The sequence below is a fragment of the Eubalaena glacialis genome, chromosome 15, assembly GCF_028564815.1.
Source record: "Eubalaena glacialis isolate mEubGla1 chromosome 15, mEubGla1.1.hap2.+ XY, whole genome shotgun sequence".
Lineage (NCBI taxonomy): Eukaryota > Metazoa > Chordata > Mammalia > Artiodactyla > Balaenidae > Eubalaena > Eubalaena glacialis.
Window position 1 is genome coordinate 86,295,097 of NC_083730.1, and position 25,383 is coordinate 86,320,479.

Consider the following 25,383-nt stretch of genomic DNA (forward strand, 5'->3'; position numbering starts at 1 on the left):
TTTATTAGGGGTCGGACCTTCCACTTTTATTTTCATTTTTACCTGCTTGGTCCCTGCTTTCTTAAGAACTGGACCCATCTGTGTGGCTGTATAGATTATCCATCCCACCATCCTTAATATATTTCCAGAGGTCTCTAATGAAGATCCTGAGCTCAGAACATTAAAAACTGTTATGTCTTTTACCCTGGCTGATTCTCTTCCATTCTTCTTTCTTTAAGAAATTAGGAACACAAAAGACAAGCAGAAAGGAGAAAACAGCATAATTTAAGAAGCTGAGCCCAAAGTAAATTCTGTATTCTTGTGTTATTCCTCCATGGGGTTGCACTTCCTTCCAGCAACTTCTTCAAAGGAGCAGTTTATTCTGCAGTTCACCGGTAAGTCTCCTTTGAACGCCCTAGAAAGGTTTTTCCATTAGCGACTCTATCCAGCTGGCCCCGTTTATTAGCTTAGTGGTGGCGATGACATATTCTGTACCTCCATCTTCCAGCTGGGAAAGAAATCGCAGGGCAGCAATTTCAGCAAAGGTTACACCCCCGAGGAAAAATATCAGAGTGACTCGGTTTTCTCCCGGTTGACCTAAAATATAAACATTTCAGAATGAAGAATTATTGATGCTTCTCTCCCCACCTCTTAAAAAAATTGCACCATTCCTAAGGAAAAATAGTCATATATGTCTTGGTACAGACAATTCATTTGAAACTCAGGACCATGATTTTGATCTCAGTGTTTTTTCTAACTTCTGAGATCCTCAGTTCAGAGGTTGAAAGCGGCTTCTCCTGAGGGAGTAATGGGTTCTAGTGCTTACAATATAATTCACAACTAACAAAAGAGGTATGTACATCGGACTCTGACTCCTAAGTACTTTACAAATGTATTTTACAAAGCAATTGCATAATACATGAAAAGCACACTAACACTACATAATCATCTGTGGATACGGGCTGTGGACGTACGTTTCTTTTGCAGCCCTGTGGGCAATGGCTGCCGCTCCTCAAAGTGGGGCCCTGGGAGGATGCGCAGAACTTCCTCAATACTCCGCCAGCCGGGCCGGGAAAGCAGCTGGGCCAGGCGCACGCTGAGAGGGGCATAACCACTGTACACGTACGATATGTCCGTGGGATTCTGTTGAATAATTAAAGGAGAAAAGGCCTGTAGAGAGGGCGAGAGAGAGACGTATAGCCGCCTAACTGTGGCTCGTGGGGTAACCCAAAATTATTTAATTTGGCTTTGAAGGCAGAAACACAAACCCCCGAAATAGCCTGCTCCAATATTGAAACATCCTGCTGCAATATCGAAATATCCTGCTCCAATCCACCCCTGCTGGGCTCTGTTCTTAGCAGCCAAAGGTTCACTTTCGACTCAAATCTTCAACAGCCACTCAAAGCATCTATAGGTACTGAAGATGAAAAATTGTTACTTGGTTTGGCAAGAAACTTCTTGGACGGTAAAGTGGAACTCCCTAGCTGAGAATATAACCCTTGAACACGGCAATTCCACTTTCAGGCACTTATACCACAGAGGGGCTTGTACTCTAGAGGACAAAAGACCAAAGCACAAACATATTAACTGCAACACTGTGCGAACTAGCAAAGGACTGCAAACGACCTGAATTTCTATCAGTAGAAATCTGATAAATCATAAAATAAGATGTATCTGAAAAACCACTAGGTAGCAATTAATTTAAAAAATTATTTTATTTTATCTTTGGCCTTGGCGCTTAGCTTGAGGGATCTTAGTTCCCCGACCAGGGATCAAACCCAGGCCCCCTGCAGTGGAAGCTCAGAGTCCTAACCACTGGACCACCAGGGAAGTCCCTATGTAGCAATTAAAAAGAACTTAAAAGAATGAGGAGATCACAGAAGGCTCTTCAAGATACAGTGTTAAGTGGTGGGTGGAGTGGGGAAAGACAGGTCAGCACTGTGAAGAGCTGAACTAATCTATGATTTACGTTGTACAACACAGGAATTAAGATTATCTATATTCCCACTGGACAAAAGCAATCCAATTTTGCTACTGAGGCAGGAGACTGTTTGTTAGCTTTTGCGGCAAGACACAGCCTAATAAAGTCCCTTATGAAAAACCAAAAAAGAAAATAAGAAAAATGAAACTTAGAAAGATTGGAATAAACAATAAATATAAAGCAAAGCGCACCCTACTTTGGAGACCAGTGGTATAGAATATGCACCATTTATGTAAAAATGTTTGTCTGTACAGAGAATCTTTCTGGAAGGATAGATTACAAACGGGTTACAGTGCTCGCCTCTGAGGGGAAACTGAGGTTGGATGTGGGAGGAGCCTTGCTTCTCACCGTTTGCTTTCCCTGTACTGGATCTTTGCCTGACCCTCCCGCATTTCTCCCTGGTGCTCTGTGCCTCAGAGGCAGCCCCATGGGCTCTACACCAGCTGGAACTGGAGAGAGGATGGCAGCGTGAGTTGTTGCCCTGACTTCCCCTCTGTGGTGCTGCCAGAGGTTGGCTGTGTCCCTCGGCTTGTCAGACGGCCTGGCCACACAGCTCTTCTCTCCCGGTTCTGGAACAGCCCCCTTCCCCTGCCCTCAGGCCTCGGCTGGGGAGGGTTCCCCACTGCATTGCCTCTCCCCGGTCCACCCCATCTTTATGAAACTCCCTCAAACTACCCAGTGCAAGAGCACCCTGTGCTTCCTGCTGGGATCCACACGAATGCATGACTTTCTCCAAAACATTAGAAAACTGTCTTTAGAAAGCAAGGTGGATGCAGAGATCAAGTAGCGTATGTCGCTGCAATAACCCGTTGACTGGGAACTCAAATGAGTTGCAGAGCAGGAGCGTCTTACTTGCTCGTTTACATCATCCATCCAGAGGCGTAACGTTTTCCGGATGGTTGGGTAAGTGTTTCTGCCCCCCATCTGTGGTTTCAGCAGGCCAGTCTTCTCTAGGTTGTGCAAGGTCAATATGTGCTCATAGCCATATGTCTGCAAGAGAAGTCGAATCAGGAGAACGGTTTCTGCGACTTTCAAAAAAGAGCACTTCCACGTACAGATGGCCAGTAGGCACGTGAAAAGATGCTCACCATCACTAATTATTAGAGAAATGCAAGTCAAAACCACAATGAGGTACCACCTCACACCAGTCAGAATGGCCATCATTAAAAAGTCTACAAATAACAAATGCTGGAGAAGGTGTGGAGAAACGGGAACCCTCCTACACTGCTGGTAGGAATGTAAGTTGGTGCAGCCACTATGGAAATCTGTATGGAGGTTCCTCAGAAAACTAAAAATAGAGTTGTCATATGATCCAACAATCCCACTTCTGGGCATATATCCAGACAAAGCCATAATTCAAAAAATACATGCATCCCTATGTTCACAGCAGCACTATTTACAATAGCTAAAACATGGAAACAACCTAAATGTCCATCGACAGATGAATGGATAAAGAAGATGTGGTACATATATACAATGGAATATTACTCAGCCATAAAAAAAGAATGAAATAATGCCATTTGCAGCAACAGGGATGCAACTAGAGATTATCATACTAAGTGAAGTAAGTCAGAAAGAGAAAGACAAATACCATGTGATATCACATACATGTGGAATCTAAAATATGGCACAGATGAACCCATCTACAAAACAGAAACAGAGTCACAGACATAGAGAACAGACTTGTGGTTGCCAAGGGGAAGGGGGGTGAGGAGGGAAGGACTGGGAGTTTGGGGTTAGCAGACGCAAACTAGTATGCATAGGATGGATAAACAACAAGGTCCTACTGTAGAGCACAGGGAACTATATTCAATATCCTGTGATAAACCATCATGGAAAAGAATATGAAAAAAAAGAATGTCTCTATGTGTATAACTGAGTCACTCTACTGTACAGCAGAGATTGGCATGACATTGTAAATCAACTCTACTTCAATTAAAAAAAAAAAGAGCACTTGCAACAAATCCACTAGTTTGTACTCTGGGGCACATTACCGAAGTCCAGGCAATGACCGTCCATGGGCACAGGTGCAGGGCAGGGATGAACCCTACCCTAAAACTGCTTGCCATTACAGCAAATCCAGCTCACTGGATCACTCAAAGAATGATGTAAATTTTTTACTTTAAAGTCAGAATTTATGGACCCAACTTAAGTGAGTGTCAAATAAATTATAGTATATTTTTATATGGGACATAATTAGCTATTAAAAAAAGAAAGAGGAAAAAAAAAAAAGAAAGAGGCAGATCTATACATCCTGATAAGAAAGACCTTCTGGATTTATTCTTAAGGACAAAAAAATATAAGAAGACTATTATGTATAGTAGGATTTTATTTTTGTTAAAAAAGATATAGTAACTAATAATAATAGCTAACACTTATATAATACTTTCTATGGTGGGGGGCACTGGTGTGTTCTAAGTGCTTTACATACGTTAACTCAGTCATTCTTATTATAACCCCACGAAGTAGCCACTATTATCTCCATTTCATAGAGAACTTTAAATAACTTGCCCAAGGTCACACAGCTAATGAGTAACAGAGCTGGGACGTGGATCCAGCTGGTCTCGCCCCATGGTCTGTGTATGTAAACATTCTTTGTACATAGATGCAAAGACAGGAATCTGGAAGCACACAAACCAAACTGCTGACGTTGGTCCCTTCCAGGGAGGGAAATGGGGGGAGGGGGAGGCGGGGGAGGGTCATGGTTTGCACCATGGACTTCTGCTTTGTTTGAACGTTATATGATGAGAATGCACATGTAATTTGTGTAATTTTTTAAAAGGCAAAAAACAAACAAACAAAAACCCCCCAAAACCCAACCTGAATGAGTATTTAGTTTTAACACTAACATACTTAACTGTGACTAGTAATAGCAAATAAATAGTGCCTGAGATATTTTTAAACAGAAGGGAGAATTTTAAAAACAATGGTGGGCTTTTCCTTATTATAAAGTAACAGGCTTGATTTAAGTAAGTTGGCTAAAGAATCATCATCAGAAATGTGCAAAAAGTTCCCTTCCTCCATCGAATAGTTGGGTTAACAACAAGAGCACTAGACCCTGGCTGCCTGGGTTTTAGCCCTGGCTCTGCCACATACTAGCTGGTGACCTTGGGCAAGTTATAGCACTACTCTGTGCCTTAGTTTTCTCATCCATAAAATGGGGATGGTAAGAGTATATAACTCAGCGCTGTTGTAAGGATTAAACAAATGAATACACATAAAGCTCTTCCAATTCAGCCTGGCACATAGTAAAAGCTCAGTAAACATTAGCTATTGTTATTATTATGCAAACACAGTAAACAATGAATACCAAGGACAATCCCTCCATGTATTAAAACATTTAAAAGATAGTGGAAACACTATACCAAAATAGCAGCTTTGGGAAATATTTTTTTAAAAACATGTTTTCTCCCCTGGCAAATTAGTAATTTAGAACTATACTGACCTGCAGGATTTCTCTTTTGTAATAATCCAAAACTTTTTGTCTGAGTCCACTATTGCACACGGATTGGAGGCAAACTAGTCTTAACACCTTGATCAGCGGATGTTTTTGGGCAATACAATCCTCAATGTAACTGTTGACCTGGAAACAAAATATATACCGTTACCAGCATCTGGTTTGGGGACCTAAAGAACTTGATATTTACTATTATTTTTCAAAGTCAAATATTGTGTGGTGACCTGGATGGGAAGAGAATTTGAAAAGGAATAGATACCATAACCTATTCCTATACATATGTGTGTATATGTATGTATATGTGTATCTGATTCACTTTGCTGTGCACCTGACGCTAACACAACATTGTGAATCAACTATACTCCAATATAAACTTAAAAATGAAAAAAAAAAAAAAAAAAGGAGATGAGTGGGAGAACGGTTCATTCTTTTTTTCACTGTCCCTAAGCCCCCTCCAAAGTAGCTCCTCTGGCCCCTGCTACACGCACCCCCGTCACCATGCAGACACACCAGCGATGGGGAGCACAGGCCAGTGAGGGCACACGCAGGCAATCCAGCGGCCTGTCTGGACTCACCTGTCTCCATGGACAACCTCGGGAGAGGCTGCTGCACGTCCCGGGTGTGTGACCGTAACAGCAACAATTTATCAGCATAAAGTAACAGGAATCTTTTTAGAAGATGGGAATTTTCATAAATTGAATAATTTTAAATTTAGTAATAGAGGTGAATATGTAAGGGAAATTATATGATCAATTCTCTCAGAAAGCAAATCTATTCATTTATTTATTATAGTCCTTAAAGGTCTTTGATTTTAGGGGCTGGGTCTCACCTCTCCGTGCACTGCAGAAAGTGCCTTGCATAGGATAATGTTAAATATTTGATACTTGATACAATCTCTATTTTCACATTTTGCATTTGCTCTTCAAAATATGTAGACAAGGCATGGGAATCAAAGCAATTGCTTTTCTAGCTATAATCTTATGTTTGATAAGGTATCAATTATTTGTTAGAACAGTTTTATTGTACACATACCTTATCAGTGTCTATTCCAGACATAAACTCCTGCTCCACTGTTAATTTATCAAAGAAGTCTTCAGAAGCTAAAATGGAATTAGCAAATTTGTAACTAAGAAATTAATGTTAACGCTTTTATACACAGAGCATGATTAAGAAACAAGACATGCAAAAAAGAAAGCAAGCAAAAAGTTCAAATAGTCACCTGAAAAGAATCTTCTAAGAAATATGGAAACCCCTACAATCCTGAGTTCCTAAATTACATCTAGAAATAGTCGACCACTGTACCCCTTTGCTATCCTTAGGACTCTAATAAGGACTCAAGAATTTTTTCTCTGGACTTCCCTGGCGGTCCAGTGGTTAAGACTTTGCCTTCCAATGCAGGGGGTGCAGGTTCGATCCCTGGTCGGGGAGCTAAGATCCCACATGCCTCACGGCCAAAAAACCAAAACATAAAAAACAGAAGCAATATTGTAACAAATTCAATAAAGACTTTAAAAATGGTCCACATCAAGAATTTTTTCTCAGTATCAATGAAAGCTAATTTTGAAAGAGCATTTTACTTGCATCATCAGATCCAACCCAGTTTCACTTGATTTCCACTTCTATTAATATGAAAACAATGGATTGATTTTCCAACACTTTTATATAAGATTCAAAGTATACTTTATAAAACAGGGCATTGAACAATCGCCAACTCAGCTTTTACAGCCTGTGTTTTAATGAATAAACTCACATCTTCCAAGCCCTTTCAAAATACTTAACATATGCTCTCTACCAATTCTGCAGAGAGTCTTCAAGAGAAAAACAAGAACTAAAACAGAAACATGATGCTGCTCTAATTAAGTAATCCTTAACAACAGGAAAAAACCCAGACTGAAAAAATTAACCGCCTCATGTTATGGGAAGAATTTTTTTCTCTTTTCGACATTCCAAATATTTTATCATATGATTACGTGATTTTAATAATGAGAAAAATTGAGTTAGCCACAAAGGGAACATTTTTGACTATAAACATTCGAATACTTAACGCTGAGAATAACATACGGTGTTAAAACAGAGCTGACCTTCCCAAGGGAGTACTGTGGTGCCAGTGATCACGGTGTCGGTCATGGCGCATGCAAGTCAGCCCCAGGTGAGCACGATCACTCCCAAGGATACTCACTAGTTACATCTTTGATTAGCTCTGCAATCGAGGTGTGGTTTGCGAGGGAGCCCCTTGCTGCCTGCATGTGGGGCAGCTGCGAAACGAACTGCTTGATCTCCCCAACGGTCTTGGCGTTGTGCCTCTCCTGAAACGCGTAAAACAGCAGAACCGTTGAGCGGGGAAAATATTTTAAGTGCTCTGTTCTTTGTATTGCTTAGAGGACATTTAATTTATACTAATGCGAAAGAACAGAATACAAATACATCAGGCCAAACCCACCTCCAACATGACCCAGAAAAACAGAAAAGATAGGCTCGTTGTTCCTGTTCACTGCATTAGTACTTTTTAAGGGAGCAAATGCCTAATGTTTTTTCTTCCCAGGCATCAGATCATATTGTGATTAGTATTTGTGGGGGACAGTACTAGGTTGTCCACAAACATTTCTGAGTAAAAAACTAAAACAAAGACATGTTAAGAGGGGAACATAAACGGCAAAACATTTCCTCCGTAATAGAGAAAAAAAAATCCATTCTTACTGCTGAACCTCAATCTTGAATACTGTCCATGAATAAACAGAACCTTACTGGTGATGAGAAATTTTTTTTTTTTTCAAAATTTAGTAATTTAGGGCTTCCCTGGTGGCGCGGTGGTTGGGAGTCTGCCTGCCAATGCAGGGGACACGGGTTCGAGCCCTGGTCTGGGAAGATCCCGCATGCCGCGGAGCAACTGGGCCCGTGAGCCACAATTGCTGAGCCTGCGCGTCTGGAGCCTGTGCTCCCCAACAAGAGAGGCTGTGACAGTGAGAGGCCCGCGCACCGCGATGAAGAGTGGCCCCCACTTGCCACAACTAGAGAGGGCCCTGGCACAGAAGCGAAGACCCAACACAGCCATAAATAAATTAATTAATTAATTTAAAAAAAGAAAAAAGAAAAAAGAAAACGTAGTATAGATTTATTTAAAAAAAAAAAAATTTAGTAATTTAAGCCAAAAGTAACTTCAGAAATTTTAAGAAAATCAATTAGCGAATACAATTCCTAAGAAAGATGAAACCTGGAATACACACTCAGTAAAAAAAAATCAGCCTTCAAAAATTCTCCCAATTTATGTTTCCAAAGGTTAAATACGCAGAGTTCAGCATCTTACTGAATTCACATGTTTCAAAAATGAGCTTAACCAAGAATAAATCAGTGGTGGGACAAGAGGAGGCAGGAAGGTGATAATGAAGCCGCCAATTTAAAAGCTCTGGGCAGGGCTTCCCTGGTGGCACAGTGGTTGAGAATCTGCCTGCCAATGCAGGGGACTCGGGTTCGAGCCCTGCTCTGGGAAGATCCTACATGCCGCGGAGCAACTAGGCCCGTGAGCCACAACTACTGAGCTCTGTGCGTCTGGAGCCTGTGCTCCGCAACCAGAGAGGCCGTGATAGTGAGAGGCCCGCGCACCGCAATGAAGAGTGGCCCCCGCTTGCCGCAACTAGAGAAAGCCCTTGCACAGAAACGAGGACCCAACACAGCCAAAAATAAATAAATAATAAAAATAAAGGAATTCCTTTTAAAAAAATAAAAATAAAATAAAAGCTCTGGGCTGCTGGGATTTCACTCTTATTATCACCTACTGCATCTGCAGGGTTCCCCTGCATGTTGGCTAAACTGGGAGCTTTTGGCCCAAATTGCAAGTTCTATTATAGAGGATATTTTATTTAGAGTACAGCTGGCTTCCTTTTTTTTTTTTTTTTTTACAGCTGCCTTCCTCTTAAGTGAGATAGGAAATAATTAAAAGGAAGGTAAAACAAATATTTATGATGAAAGCTTGTAAACTGCAAACACTACCCCTTTCTCCTCCAAAAGGAGAAAAACTTAACACCTTTTCTCATGGGTCTGGGAAGAAGTTTAAAAAGAAAATCTTGGGTCCTCCAATGGCTGAGTCCGCAGTTTCTTAGGACGAGAACTGCAGCTCTGCTTAGTGGCTGCACTTCTGGCAGCTCTTCCTTCCTTCGTGGGGTGGCCAGTCTAGCCAGAATCAGGATAACAACCAAACCGTCTCACCTCGAACGCTGCAGAGATCACCTTTGCTTTCTTGCTAAGCACGGAGCCCACTGCATTGAAGTTTTTATCTCGGATCTCAGCATACAGCTCCTCTGCAGAATTCAGCTGAAGCTTCTTTGCTTCCGTGGGAAGGTCCTTACCACCATCGCCCTGTTTCTTAGGTGCAAATTTCTCCGGAGGTAATTTCACGTAACCTGAACAGCAGTGGAAGGGAACAAGGCTCTGCGCGCATTTAATGGAAGAACCAGTCAAGTGCTCAGGCACAAAACAGAATCTTACAACTTAGGAGAGGATGGAAGCCGGCTTTAGAAAGAACTGGAGTATAGCACTGAGGTTTTGATTTTTCCGCGATCAAAGTACAGAATGCAGTGACTCTTTAATATTAATATCATGGTTCCACTTTTCTTTGGGGGCACCTATCTGAATCACTGCAGCAATGACCAATTCCTAAACTTATTCAGGGATCAGGTTACTTTTTCACTTAAAAAAAATTACAAGGCTCTCCCCATTATCTTCCGGTATTTTTCAAACTGTAAGTCATATCCTATTAGTAGATCATGAAATCAAGTTGGTGGGTTGCAATTAGCATTATAAACAAACAAACAAAACATTAAATACCATAGTGCATCACATGAAGTAGGGTGTTTTTTTTTTAAAATAAAATGTTGCTTCAGTTTCCCACACACATATGTGTGCATGTACTAGGTCATGATATAAAATATATTTCTTACTATAGGTTGTTGTCGAAAATAGTTTGAAAGCCCACTTCCTGTTTTTATAAATAAAGTTTTATTGGCACAAAGCCATGCCTTTTCATTATGTCTCATCTGGGGCTGCTTTCACATTACAATGAAGAAGTGAGATTCCACAGGGGCACTGCATGACCTAAAATATCTGCTATCTGGCTCTTTACAGAAGTTGTCCACCCCGCTCTAGAACAAGCTCCCAAATTCCTCAGCACAGCGTTCAGTTCCTCCACTAAGTAGCCTTAACCCTCTTCTCCCGTCTCTGTTCCTGCCAAACCAACTTAGTCACCATTTCCGGGAACACCCCACACACCCCCATGAGTTGCCTATAAACCGGTTTAACTCTAAGAAGCTTGGCACTATGAATCAAGGGCCTTATAACGTTAACACCTTTGACCCCAAAATCCCACATCAGAGAATGTAGCGAAAGAAAGTAATATGCTATATGAAAAAAGTTTTTTGTATACAGATGCTTTTATAACCATAAAAAAACCCCAAATAACCTAAAATGCCCAACATTAGGGGAAGGATTATGCAAACCATGGTATAATATATATTACGGATTTTAATTAAGCTATTAAAATTACGCATATGCTGAGAAAATGCTCATATTATACCAAATCAAAAAAGAGGTTCAGGGAATTCCCTGGCGGTCCAGTGGTTAGAACTCCGTGCTTTCACTGCCGACGGCCAGTGATTTATCAATCCCTGGTTGGGGAATCCCGCAAGCCGTGCGGTGAAAAAAAAACGACAAAAAAAGAGGTTCAAAATAATTTGGACAAGCTGATGCTATTTATTTTTTGTTAACTAAAATAAACTCTGCATAGAAAAAAGACTATAAGGAAATACACCAAAATATTAACATTGGCTGTCCCAAGGTTTGGGGGGTAGGGCTTCGGGGATAATGGGAGATCTATGTTTTCCTTCTTTATTTTTCCAATTTTCCCTTAATTGATATTTGACTCATATTATGAAAAAAACTTGCTGCAGAGAAACTGTGAATTTATATTCCTTCTCTTCTTGGAGAATCCCCTCCTACCTCTCGCCTGTCTTAGACAGAGCCCCCTGAGGCCGCCTCACAGGTCATCTCCCTGCTCTAAACTCTAGCTCCCTTTAATGGTCTCCTGGGTGTTTCACTCTCTGGGACCATGAGAGGAGAGGCACCCTTGTTTCTTTCTGGGTTTTTTTTTTCCAACAGCCCTGCTACCTCGTTTCTTTGACTCCCACCCACTATCCAGCACAGAACTCCTCTGTCAATGAAATGGAGTTTTAAAAAGTATTTAAGATGTCATCTTTTGGAACAAATAATTTAAAAATAAGACTTTTTACAACTTTATCATTAAAGACTCTTTGTTTTGTGGAAACCCCTCTTCATGGCTGTGTCTTCACCTATTCCCTCGGCCATCCATCCATCTTTATGGTAAAATACGCATAACATAAAATTTACCATTTTAACCATTTTACAGTGAACACTGCAGTAGCATTTAGTACATACACAACTTTGTACAACCACAGCCAGTACCTAGTTCCAGAACCTTTTTATCCCAAAAGGAAACCCCATACCCAATAAGCAGTCACTCCCCATCCTCTTCCTGAGTCCTGGCCACCACTACTCTGTTCTCTGTCTCTGTATTTTCTCCTTCTAGGCCGTTCCTTGGCTCCCTGTGATGTAATTCAGGATGGCAATAGAGGCCAGGGCTGATGGAAACCAGAGAAGGGCGCCTGGAAGGGACAGAGGGAGTGGTGGGACCTGTCGTAAACTGGAGACAGGGGCCTGTCTAAAGTGGGATCTCCACCGGGCACCAGCTGCAATGTGGGAGTGTGACCTCGGGGTTGCCAGAGCTTCAGATGTTTTTAAAGACATGGCATACATGGGAATTCCCTGGCGGTCCAGTGGGTAGGGCTCCGTGCTTTCATTTCCGAGGGCCTGGGTTTGATCCCTGGAGCTAAGATCAGGGATCTTATCTTAGATAAGCCGCAAGCTGCGTGGCATGGCCAAAAAAATAAAAATAAATTTAAAAAAAGACATGGCATCCGTCAGGATTATTATTAAAAATTCTCTCCAATTTTAAATGCTGACAGAAACAAACAGACAAACATCATGCGGACCAAAACCAAATAAAACATCTGTGACCTCTGACCCCAACAGTTTGTCAGGCCTAAACTCTAGCAGGCCTTCAAATCTTCCGTCGAGTGTCCCCAGCCTCCCGAATCAGCCTTTGCCCCAGAAGGTCCCAGCTGTGCTCTCTGCCTCAGCAAGCTGGTCGTCCCATGGTTCCCTGCAGGTATTATGCCACCTGCCCCTCGCCAGCAACCCCCCCAAACTCTACCCCTCTTTCCAAACCCAGTACCAAGGCCACCTCTTCCAGAAGCTTTCCTGAACAACTGCCTGCCACGGCACCTATGTTCTGCAACTGCAGAGCCATCTGTTTATTTAGCCCTTGGCCTCTGCTCGCAGCGGGCAAGCAGGGTCCTGTGCAGTAAACGTCTGCCTGCCCTTGTGTGACGGACAATGGTAGTTTGCTCAGATGCCGTTTAATTTTTTTTTTTTAGCCGCGCCGTGCGGCATGCAAGATCTTAGTTTCCTGACCAGGGATTGAACCCATGCCCCCTGCATTGGAAGAATGAAGTCTTAACCACTGGACCACCGGGGAAGTCCCTCAGATGTCGTTTAATCCTAGCGTCTGCAGGTCTAAAGTCAGCATTTTTATTTTTTTCAAATATTCTCTGATTTATTTGAAAAGGAAGCACCTTCTAAAAGAACGGCCTTTTGGATATTTTTATCAGATTACCTATCAGTAAAAGTAGGTGTTACTTTACTCACTGTTCTGAATGCCATAAATTTCATCAATGAGTCCTTCATACGTAAGCTGAGTGGCAAGAGGCGTTAACAGATCCACAGTGCGATCGAGCAACAAGAGATTATCAAAAACAGGGAATATTGAATTCTGGCTCCCTGTAAACTCCCTCTTCATCCTGATCATCATATTGGCCACTTGCTGGAAACAAAACATGGGATCAGCTGGGGCCCTCCTGGGAATAAGCAGATTAAAAAATTCGGCTAAAAACGGAAAGAATCAAAAAAGTGAAAAAAGGAGAAAAACTGTGGAAGAGTGAGAGGGATAAGAAATAAGCAGCTACAGAAAAGCATTCGCTGCTGGCTGCCTGTCCCAACACTTACACTTTAGCCAGTGGCAGCAGCTATTTCTCAACAGGGCATAATTCAGAGAGTCTATTTCTGTTATTCACAGTAGTTCTGTTCTATAAAGTTGCTGTGAATACTGAATCAGCAAATACCGAACCACTGCCCCGAGGGACAATCAGGGTTAGGGTGCCGCGAGCCTCTGGTTATAACATTTTTGTCATCTGATCAATATATAACCTTGTCTTATGTGTGTTTCTGTTTAAAGACACATTAAATATATGCCGTTGAGTCTCTAACACCGTCACTCATGCCTGAACGAAGCTCATCTAACACGGGATTTCTCCCTAAGGCCCATCACAGCCTTCCTGCGCTCTGAGCACTAGACAGCGCTTCTGCACCACCCTTGGGGGCCATTTTAAACAGCAAAATCACCATCAAAAAGAGCACAAAAATGCAAAAAAAAAGAAAAGAAAAAAGAAAAAAAGTGGCACTGAGCAGCGCATGGCATTATACAGCGGCAAAAAGGACACTTGTTTACGGTATGAGCTGAAGGCAGAGGGTTGCTCTGTGCGACCTCAGCTGGGAACACGCACACTGGACAACTCAAATTACTGCCGCTCTGAGCATGTCCACAAAACACTGTGAATATTGATTTGGGGGCTACAAATAAATTTCAGCAAAGAGGTGAATTCCCAAATAAAAAGGATTGACTGTATTTGTAAACAGATTCCCACTCCTTCCCTTCCTGGGGACCAGGGGACCCTTCCTCCACCACCAGAAGCACCTGCCGTTTCTCACCCGGGCGCACTCTCCTTTCCCAAAGATCTGGGGGATCGTCCCGTACAGAGCTTGCAGGGTCATCAGCCCCTTGGCTGCGTGGTACAGGCTGGTCTGGTCGCTCTCCAGGTAGCACTCCTGCGGGGAGGAAGGGCCGGTTACGGTCACGGTCATCTGGGTGCGTGAGGCACCCACCTCTGTCTGGCGCTGGGACTACGCAGCCACTGGGTAAGACCGTTTCCACTAATTCCCCACTTTGCCAGGAAGCTGCAGACTCGGGTCCAGCCCAGGCCAGGAGGCCAACAGCTCTGCCGTCGGGGGCAGCTATGGCAGCAATTCTCCCACGGCAGAGCCTTCTGGAAGGCACTCCTCTTAGTTCGTCAGCTCTTGAATAAGCTACTGATTAAGAAAGACTGACACAGGAACTGGGCTCTCTCATTCACCGTGGTGAGTGTAAAGGCTGGGAGGACACCATGGGAGGGCCACATAAGCGCACATATTCTTTGACCCCCCCCCCCCCCCCGCAAAGTCCCAGATGACCTCACAACAGAATACCTGGCAGTTTTTACAAACATGACGCCAATTTCATATATACTGACAGCAAATGAAGGCCATAACATCTTGAGAAATGAGAAAGGGGTAGCTGAAGAATCTTTAGAGAGTGATCTCATTTTCAGAAAATATATTTTACTTTATAAAATATACAGGGTATATTTTGTAAAGTAGGCAAAATTATACTTTTCTGCATAGAAAAAGGGACCAAAAAATATACACAAAACCAGCTAGGAAGTGAGAGGAGAGACTCTAGCAGTTCTGACATGGGTAAGAGCACAGGTTCTCGACTCTGGTTGTCTTGATCTGAACCTCAGCTGTGTCACTTCCCAACTGGTGCCCTCGGCCACTTAGATAACCTCTCTGTGCCTTATTTATTGTCTGCAGAAGGGAGTATATTCAACATAGTATACGGATTAAATGAGGTAATTACATGTAAAACATTTCATCCCAGTACCTGAAACATATAGTAAGTCCTTAACAAATGTTAGCTTTTATTATTAGAAATTGTTTGATTATTATTATATTTTTACAATCATCATCCACTCATAAGTCAAAATGGAACACTGTACCAGACACCCCTCACCGACCCTCCCAACGTGCTTCTAGCCTCCAAAGCCAAGAGGGAGGGGACACTGGAGGCATTAAGGACGAGAGGGTGGGACTCATGTGCTCCACCCAGGGAGGAAGGAGGGCTGTGCCTGGAAAGAGCCTGGGGAGAGTGCTTGGTGGCTCTTCCAAGTCTGATGATTTTAACATTTCACTGCATACGACATGTCCAACTCAAGAATGTCCGAAGACATACTTTCTTGAAAAATTACTTAAAACTCCCTATCAGAGCAGAGCTAAGCTAAAAATTCAAGAAAAAAAAAAATATTAGGGAATATCTCTCAAAATCGTATTCATTTTTTTAAACTTAAGAAGTTGTATTACTATAGACATTCTTTTTGTAATTCTTTTTAAAAAAAATTTAAAAGTTGATGACATATTAATCTTGAATTTTTTGCTCTATTATAATTGGTGGTGGGATGATTATTTGTACTAATATCCCTGTATTCTGTGCTTGTGGAATCACCTGGTATTTCAAGCCATGAGGACATTTTTGGAGGGACAAATGCTAATACCCATTAACATTTAAGTACACATATTTTTTGACCCCAAAGTCCCACATGCCTACACAATAGAATACCTGGCAGTTTTTTTGTTTGTTTTGTTTTGTTTTTCTATGTTTATCAAACCAATGAAAATGAATTTTAAACAGGTGGACTTGTAACTACTTGGAATGTGTTTGTTTTCTTGACTTAATTGTAGGCAATTCTTACTTCAGGTTGGGGAAAAAAAGGGCAGGCGGTTTTGATTTTAACTAAAATTATAGTGCTTCACTCACATAACACCAGCGAGTCTAGCACACCATATAAGAAGTAAGACCTTTTAAGGAAAACTTTACATTCTAAAATTATTAAAAGGACAACATAAACTCATTCAATCATGCAGGTCCTTTAAACTTCGCTTTGAAAGTCTTAAGGAGAAAAAAATATGGTACTGTGACTAGGGCATAGGCTGGAGAAAACTTTATTTTTCTTCCCTTACCTTACTACTTGAGAGAAGTCAATACAATTTTCCATTTGTATAAATGAAAGGCCACAGTTTTTAACTCTTTTATAATAATATTCCTTGAGCCAGAAAAAGATATACATATTTTCCACATTTTAGTTACACTTCAACAATTATGTATTATATGCTTATAGGGATCATGTTCAATGGCAAAGTGAAGTGGACTGATGGTCTCAGATGTTTCCGTGTAAGACAGCGTGCCAAGAACTGGCTTATATATTATCCGTCCTCCAGACTGACATCACACTTCATAATAGCTTGGTATGATGATTGCTGTCAAAATCGCCTGCATGGAAACACCCGTGCCACTGGGCCTGGTCGCGCCACGCGGGGGCCTCGCCGGGAAGGATGCGTGGGCTCGCGCGGGGGAGCAGAGCCCCAGCGGGTAGCACCCACACCGCCGCCTCGGAAGGGAGGCCTCTACCGCCCGCTACCTTGCAGTTTTTACAAAGGAGGTAGGTAGATTTTATGTATACTGATTTCTATATATACATATGAAGGCCACAATAGTTTAAGCCCTGTGACTGAGCATTAGAGTTCAATGAGCTGAACTCTAATTCCCACGTTTTGTACAGTGCAATGTTCAAGGCGATCATAATCATAGCCCCAAAGCACAGAAAGATCTACATGTGCCTCCTGATGCCATGAAAAGCTAAATTATGCTCACTGTTTAAAATCACATAAATAAGTAAAATTACCTCAACTCTATCAGAAATCGGGCTTGAATTTAACATTAGGTAGAACTCTCAGCTTTATTATCCAGGCGAAATCTTTGACTTCTAAAATACAATACAAGTGAACATATATAAGCCAAGGGCTTGAAATTCTCAGCAGAAAAGTATTCTGTTCTTTTTTGCAAACCAGCGGTTAAGTAAACAGGAAATCTCTCCTCTGGACAGGTTTTGTCATGCCAGGACAAGTTTGCCTCAGCTGCTACCAATTCACACTAATTACACGGATGTGAATTAATTACATGAGGGTATACCATTATAGCTACGTGATAAAGCGAATAGAGCAAAATGTTAATTCCAGAACCTAGGTGATGAGTATACGGGTGTTCACTGTACCATTCTTTCAACTTTTCTGTATATTTGAAAATTTTCATATAAAATGTTGGGGGGCGGGAAATCTGTACCATCATTGGAAGAGATTTAGTGTAAGCAGATCAGTGGGGAACATGGCTGAAAAGAAGAGCCAAGAAACTCTCCTGGTTATAAAATTCATCAGTGGTGCCACTGAGTTCTTCCTCAGGTTAACTCTTTGAAGGCGGTGGTCACTGTAACAACATACTAGGGAAGAAAGAGTTTCAAATAATCTTTTGCACAACACCAGTGGTTCTCAGAAGTTCTAGTCTCCAGACCAGCAGCATCAACGTCACATACGCATAACTCAAAGAAGGAAATACTGATAAATACGATTACACTAAGAAAGCACACATAGCAAAAACTACCATAAGCTAAGTCAAAAAAAAATGTCAAAGGCAGGTAAAGAGCCTACAGATACAGGGCCCACATGTACAGTGATCTATGCATGAGGTAATTCACTGTAGCACTGCCTCTAAAAGCATAAGATGAGAAATAACAAAATGTCCTTCAAAAGGGGACTGACTTGATAAATCACCGTACATCCAAACAATGGAACAGTATGCAGTTTCAGCTAAGAATAAAAAAGTATTTTCATAAATGGTAGAAAATGACTCCAAGATATATTATTAAGAGAATAAAGCAAGTTACCAAGTTATATAGGATATGCTACCATTTGAATAAAAGCTCGTATATACTATGAGCTGTAGCTGCCTAAAGCACTTCCAAAAACAAATAAAAAAGAATGAGTAATAGTGATTGCTTCTGGGAGGGATAGCATTTTGAGAATTGGGTGGAGAGTGGCTTACTTTTCATTCTGTACCCTTTCTTACTCAAAGAAAATTTTCATGTACACAGATTATGTTTACGCAAGATTTTCAAATTACTTTTTTAAACATAAAGTAATATTCTTACGAGAGAAAGCATTCTTTGAAGTAAAGTTGTAAACAAAACCAATATATAAAATTACATTTGGAAAAACCATCCAGAACTGGGAAACAAAGATATGCATATTTGCTAACAAACACATGCCGAAAATAATCAGTGGGGAAAAATTGCGCTGGAACAACTGGCGGCACTCTATGGAAAAAATAAATAAGCCCCATATGGAAAAATACAGATAAAAATAAATTAGTCCCTACTTCACACCACACACTCCAAACACATGGTTCAAGCTGAATTAAAGACCTGAATATGAAAAGCAAAACTTCAAAACTTTTAAAGGAAAATACAAGATTTTCTACGTCTTCAGGTAGAGAAGGATTTAGTAAGACTCAAAAAACACAGACTGAAAGAAAAAAAGTGATATACTACTTTGAAGGTCTCATACCTCCAAATTTCAAAGCTTACTACAAAGTTACATTTATCAAGGCAGTGTGTTACTGGCATTAAGGACAGACATACTGGTCAATGGGGTAGAGCTGAGACACCAGAAACAAACACATTTAGGGACAATTGATTTTCGACAAGGGTACCAAGACAATTAACTGAGGAAAATATACTCTTTCAGCAAATGGTGCTGGAACACATGGATATCCACATGCATATCTGCACATGCAGAAGGAAGTTGGACCCCGACCTCACCTCAGATAAAAATAAACTCAAAACGCATCAAAGACCTAGATGTAGGACCAAAATCGTAAAATTCTTTGAAGAAAACATAGGAGTAAATTCATGACCTTAGATCAGATACGACACCAAAAGCATAAGCAACAAGAGAAAAAAATAGATAAATCGAACTTCATCGAAGTTAAAATCTTTGGTGCATTGAGATATCCCTTTCACCAAAAAGTGAAAAGAACCCACAGAATGGGAGAAAATATTTGCAAATCAAATATCTGGTAAGAGACTTGCATCCAGAATATATTAAGAATTCTTAAAACTCTTAAAACGAAAAGATAAATGCCCAATTCTAAAAACATGCCATGCTTAAAGACTTAAATATAATATATGATACCATAAAACTCCCAGAAGAGAACATAGGCAAAACATTCTCTGACATAAATTATACCAATGTTTTCTTAGGTCGGTCTCCCAAGGCAACAGAAATAAAAGCAAAAATAAACAAATGGGACCTAATCAAACTTATAAGCTTTTGCACAGCAAAGGAAACCATAAACAAAACGAAAAGACAACCTATGGACCGGGAGAAAATATTTGCAAATGATGCGACCGACGTGGGCTTAATTCCCAAAATATACAGACAGCTCCTACAACTCCATAACAAAAAACCAAACAACTCAATCAAAAAATAGGCAGAAGACCTAAATAGACATTTCTCCAAAGAAGACACAAAGATGGCCAATAGGCACATGAAGAGATGCTCAACGTCGTTAATTATTAGAGAAATGCAAATCAAAACTACGATGAGGTACCACCTCACACTGGTCAGAATGGCCATCAATTATTTGCAAAGCAGAAACAGAGACACAGATGTAGAGAACAAACGTATGGATACCAAGGCGGGGGGAGGGAGGGTGGGATGAATTAGCAGATTGGGATTGACATATATACACCAATATGTATAAAATAGATAGCTAAAGAGAACCTACTGTATAGCACAGGGAACTCTACTCAATGCTCTGTGGTGACCTAAATGGGAAGGAAATCCAAAAAAGAGGGGATATATGTATACGTATAGCTGATTCACCTTGCTACACAGCAGAAACTAACACAACATTGTAAAGCAACTATACTCCAATAAAAATTAATTTAAAAAAATAGTCTACAAATAATAAATGCTGGAGGGGGTGTGGAGTAAAGGGAACCCGCCTACACTGTTGGTGGGAATGTAAATTGGTACAGCCACTGGAAAACAGTATGTAGGGTTCCTTAAAAAACTAAAAAGAATGAAATATTGCCATTTGCAGCAACATGGATGGACCTAGAGAATATTATGCTTAGTGAAATAAGACAAAGACAAATACTACATGACATCACTCATATGTGGAATCTAAAAAAATAATACAAATGAATGTATACACAAAACAGAAACCGACTCACAGACACACAGAAAACAAACCAGTGGTTACCGGTGGGGAGTGGAAGGGGGGGAGGGACAAATTAGGGGTATGGGATCAACAGATACAAACTAGAATACATAAAATAGATAAGCAACAAGGATTTACTGTATAGCACAGGGAATTACACCTAGTATCTTGTAATAACCTATAATGGAATATAATCTGCAAAAATACTGAATCACTCTGCTGTACACCTGAGATTAACATGACCATCATGCTCACAAATTTGGCAAAAATTAAAGTCTGACGTTAAAAAAGAAAACGCCAAACTTACTTTGAATGCACCCTCTGATTCCATGGATAAGAGATCCCCATCAAATGGAATGAGATCTAGGCTGTACTCCTCCCTATGAATAAAGGATCCCAAAACACCTAGATCCTTCAACCGCTGTTCGCACAATAAGCTACGTCGTGGCACAAACAAAATGTGGAAATCTCTTGCTGGGCCACGTCTGTCTTCACTGCAAAAGAAGGAACATTTGTTAGCTTACGAGCTCCTCAGAGTCACAGACTCTTTCACTTACTTTATTCAAACTGCCGGGCACACAGGAGGCACTAAATAAATGCTGGTTAGATAAACATATGAACATTGACTTTCAGACCCAAACTGTTAACAGTTGCTTTCTCGCTCTCTCTCTTTTTTTTTCCCTGACAGGAAAGCGTTGATTCATAGCCGGTATTTGCATTTTCTAGCTTTCTCTTAAACTATTTATGGGGGCATTAAAGCGCTCAGGTTTATTGAAACAGGATATCTGTGTCTTGTTGAAAACAAATTGTTCTTTAACCAAACCAATGCAGCCACAGCGTCTCATATTAAAACGAAACATCACTCTTGACTCCTATCTCTCCTCGACAGTGGACTTCTCAAAATAGCCCATATGCTTTTAAGATTTTAGGGGCCACATCAATCGATTATACCACAGAGTACAGACTGGGCTGAGGGAACTTCCTCTCTCTAGACTGGATGCTAAATTAAATTTTAATCAGCTCTTACTTTGCTTATGAAATTCAAGCACCTTATATTCAGTATAACCATTAGAGGTGTTTTTGTTTGTTTTTTGTTTTTAAAATCAGTGTCCTTTCTACTGATACACGTCCAAACTTTTAGCTGTCCTGAAAGAATGGGGTTTTATGATGACCGCCCTCTCAAACTGTTTGAACAATGTCACAAGTTTCCCACTTTCCTTCACTGTATTCTTCTGTGCCTGTCCCAGTTTTTCCAAAAGACCACTTTCCAAGGTACTGGCAAGAGAAGGGGTTCACAATGAAAAGCTCAGGACATTAAAACCATGAGAAGGATTAACTTCTTTTGGCCCAAACATAAGCTCTGAGAGATACCTGAGCACATTTTCAGAGATTATATCCATCAATTCTAGCCTGGGTCTGACAACAAAAATAATATTCTTGACATCAGCTGCTGGCAAACGACTTCCTTTAAGCGTGAACATTTTTTCCACTTCATGTTCCTAGGAAAACACACACACACAAAAGGTTAACAAAACCCCTGAAATTTACGTATGGTATCCAGACTCAGACATCATAAACACTCCCAGTCAAATGTACATCAATACTTTGTTATCAAAATTTAGATTTCCCAAAGCCAGCTGTATAAAGGACAAGGTTTCAGGATGAAGTCACTGCTACTGTATCTGAATTTAAATGACTCTCACATGATGAACTATCAAAGACACCAGGTAACAGTCCCATAATACAATGTTAGTAATTAGGATCAGTATAGAATCATCAGCCGAAGGACCGCTGTATACAAAATGTTAGCCAGGCATTAGTATCGGTGTTTATAAAAACCGAACAGCCTTGCAAGCCAACTACTCAGGAGGAAATGTAAACTTATTATTATTGCTAAAGTAAAGAATTATTATTATTTTTTAAAATTTAATTTAATTTAATTTTTAAATTTATGGCCGTAACTCGCGGCATTCGGGATCTTAGTTCCCGGATCAGGGATCGAACCCGCGCCCCCCGCAGTGGAAATGCAGAGTCTTAACAGCTGGACTGCCAGGGAGGTCCCTAAAGTACACAATTATCAAATCCCTGAACAAAACCCAAATAGCTTACCTTCAGTAGTGAATACTGTGCAATCAGGCCAAATGGTCCTGTGAGGTACTCATCCCAAACTATTGCCTATAAGAGGGGAGAAACATTCTCTTACTACAGTTAATATCAGGAATTTCAACAATATCAACAGAAAATAGCAGTCATACGTAGTAGAACTATTGGCCTCAAAGTCTGAATTAACAAAGATTGTAACTGGCTCTGGTCACATTCATATCCTACAGGTCTTAAAAAAATAGCATCAGGGCAAGTGATGTTACTGGTGGTAATGGTAAAGTTAAGACCTAATTACTGTCCTCAAAGGAAAGAAGGAACTGTACTTTGTTGTGTATCTGTGTCATGGTATTATTATTAGACTGAACCATATGGAAACTGCCAATTGCAAAAATTCAACTTGTATTTTATTTTATTTTTTAATTAATTAATTTATTTATTTTTGGCTGCATTGGGTCTTTCTTGCTGCACGCAGGCTTTTTCTCCTGAGCGGGGGCTACGGCTTCTCATCGCGGTGGCTTCTCTTGTTGCAGAGCATGGGCTCTAGGTGCGCGGGCTTCAGGAGTTGTGGCACTCGGGCTCAGTAGTTGTGGCTCACGGGCTCTAGAGTGCAGGCTCAGTAGTTGTGGCACAAGGGCTTAGTTGCTCCGCGGCATGAACCAGGGCTTGAACCCGTGTCCCCTGCATTGGCAGGCGGATTCTTAACCACGGCACCACCAGGGAAGTCCTCAACTTGTATTTTATATAGAAGTATCATATAATCGAATTATAAAAATTAAAACCTCTGATATATGTATTACAAATCTTATTTTGACAGAAGAGGACTTTTTTTAAATTGAATTGTATACTTTATTTTTTAAACTAATTAATTTATTTTTGTTTTTGGTTGTTTTGTGTCTTGTTGCATGCAGGCTTTCTCTAGTTGAGGTGAGCAGGGGCTACTCTTCGTTGCGGTGCGGGGGCTTCTCATTGTGGTTGCTTCTCTTGTTGCGGAGCACGGGCTCTAGGCGCGCGGGATTCAGTAGATGTGGCACGTGGGCTCAGTAGTTGTGGCGCATGGGCTTAATTGCTCCGCAGCACGTGGGATCTTCCCAGACCAGGGCTCGAACCCGTGTCCCCTACATTGACAGGCGGATTCTTAACCATTGCGCCATCAGGGAAGTCCCAGAAGAGGAAATTTTTAAAGGCTCAGAAAGTTTAAGTAACGTCCAAGGCCATATAGGGACCTTGGACGTATACAGTATAAGGGAGTCAGGACTCCAACCTAGGACTTAATGACCCCACAGGGTAGTGCTCTGGGGCCCTACTACTGCTAAACTCCAGTGTGATTTCTTTTTCTTTCATTTTTAATTGAAATTTTTATTGAGATAACTGTAGATTAATATTCAGTTGTAAGAAACAATACAGAGACTCCCTAGTACACTTTGCCCAGTTTCCCCGAATGGAAACTTTTTGCAAAACTATAGTACAATAGGTATTACAACCAGGATATTGACATTGATACAATCCATGATCTCATTCAGATTTCAGATTTATTTCCTGAGCTTGAACTGGGCACGTAGGACTTAGCCTGCTTTTGTTTTCTCTCAATAGCTTCTAGCATCCACTCTACCTCTTGAGGTCCTATTCTTTCTAATACTGATTCCTGAGTTTCCCCAATTTTCCTTTTCTCTTCAGAGTTGTATTGCCAGTTACTTAAAGGGACTGATAAATCCTAAGGGGAGAGAGAAGAGGTAATACCACTTAAAAGAAATCCTATGAAGTCTCTAATCTACGGTTTCTGATCCCATTGTGAGCTGGGTGCTAATAAACGTCTAACAGGAGGAACAATACTATTTAAGGAAGCCGACATTAAAACCTCAAATAGCTACAACTTCTCATAATCCGAGGGAGCAGCAGGTTGTAAGGTGCTGGTGCTTCATACTTTTGAGGGTATGATTTGTAACGACACGTATGATCATTGTAATGAATGGACACTGGACCAGCTATGTCCCTGGGCCGGGCCGGGCCCGCCTCACCAGTTCCAGTGTCTGGGGTGGGAGCTGGGGGGCACCAGATCCGCCCCTCGACCTGACACAAGCTGGTTCACTAGGGGCTGAGACAGCACGGTGGCTTATTCTGCCATCATGAAACAATCACGATGCCACGCGGACTGCGGGCTGGACGCCCCAGGCCCCACCAGCGAGCCCCTCTCCCCGACTTATCATTGCCGCCAGCTCTGCTCCTGGAAGCCCTAGGAAACCTCGTACACCTGAAGCCCAGGCGGTCAGGGACCTGATCAGGCCAGGCCGGACGGCGCCGGAGGGCGGTGTCGCCGCGCACTGTCCCTCACCTTGCTTCCCGCGCACTTGTCCAGGAACTCGCGCAGCTCGCGACGCACCGCCTCGCGCAGCACGTTCAGGTTCACTCGCCCGTAGGACAGGTGCGTCGCCATCTTGCCCCACCGCTCTCTTTTCCCCGCAATCCAACCGGATCTGCTTTACCCCTACGTGAGGCCCACAGACGCTGTCACGTGACGGCATGTTCACGTGACGAGGGCCGCTGACAGCAAGCCAAACCCGGAAACCGGAATCGGCGGGTGTCTGCTGCTCTCTCCCCAGGCCCTAGCGCCCGCCTCTTTCTTCCACTGCGTGGGTTCTGAGGCTCCCCACGACCGACAGACCCGTCCAGACCCCGCTTCAGTCCAGGGCACCTCAGTTGGGTGCTGAGAATTGGGTTTAAGGGCCGAGACCGGATCCTACTTGTCCCGTTTAAAAA

The 25,383-nt window shown here is 41.7% G+C and overlaps 1 protein-coding gene across 2 annotated transcripts; it reads right to left on the reverse strand.

The window, feature by feature from the left end:
• VPS33A (VPS33A core subunit of CORVET and HOPS complexes) lies at positions 1 to 25,116 on the reverse strand. 2 transcript variants are annotated; one of them, XM_061169749.1, is made up of 13 exons: positions 24,959 to 25,116; positions 22,636 to 22,701; positions 21,898 to 22,025; positions 20,834 to 21,020; positions 14,310 to 14,426; positions 13,191 to 13,365; positions 9,621 to 9,814; positions 7,597 to 7,723; positions 6,450 to 6,517; positions 5,406 to 5,543; positions 2,813 to 2,950; positions 954 to 1,122; positions 1 to 576 (listed from the first exon to the last, which is right to left on the reverse strand). In XM_061169749.1, exons 1-13 carry the CDS (start codon positions 25,058 to 25,060, stop codon positions 395 to 397), a joined length of 1,791 nt encoding a protein of 596 aa, XP_061025732.1. In that variant the 5' UTR covers positions 25,061 to 25,116; the 3' UTR covers positions 1 to 394. The 2 variants fall into 2 exon arrangements, 1 of the variants encoding a protein (XP_061025732.1); XR_009697360.1 differs by lacking the exon at positions 1 to 576 and adding an exon at positions 1,248 to 1,396 and having other exon boundaries at positions 1,049 to 1,122.
• Between the last annotated feature and the right edge of the window lie 267 nt (positions 25,117 to 25,383).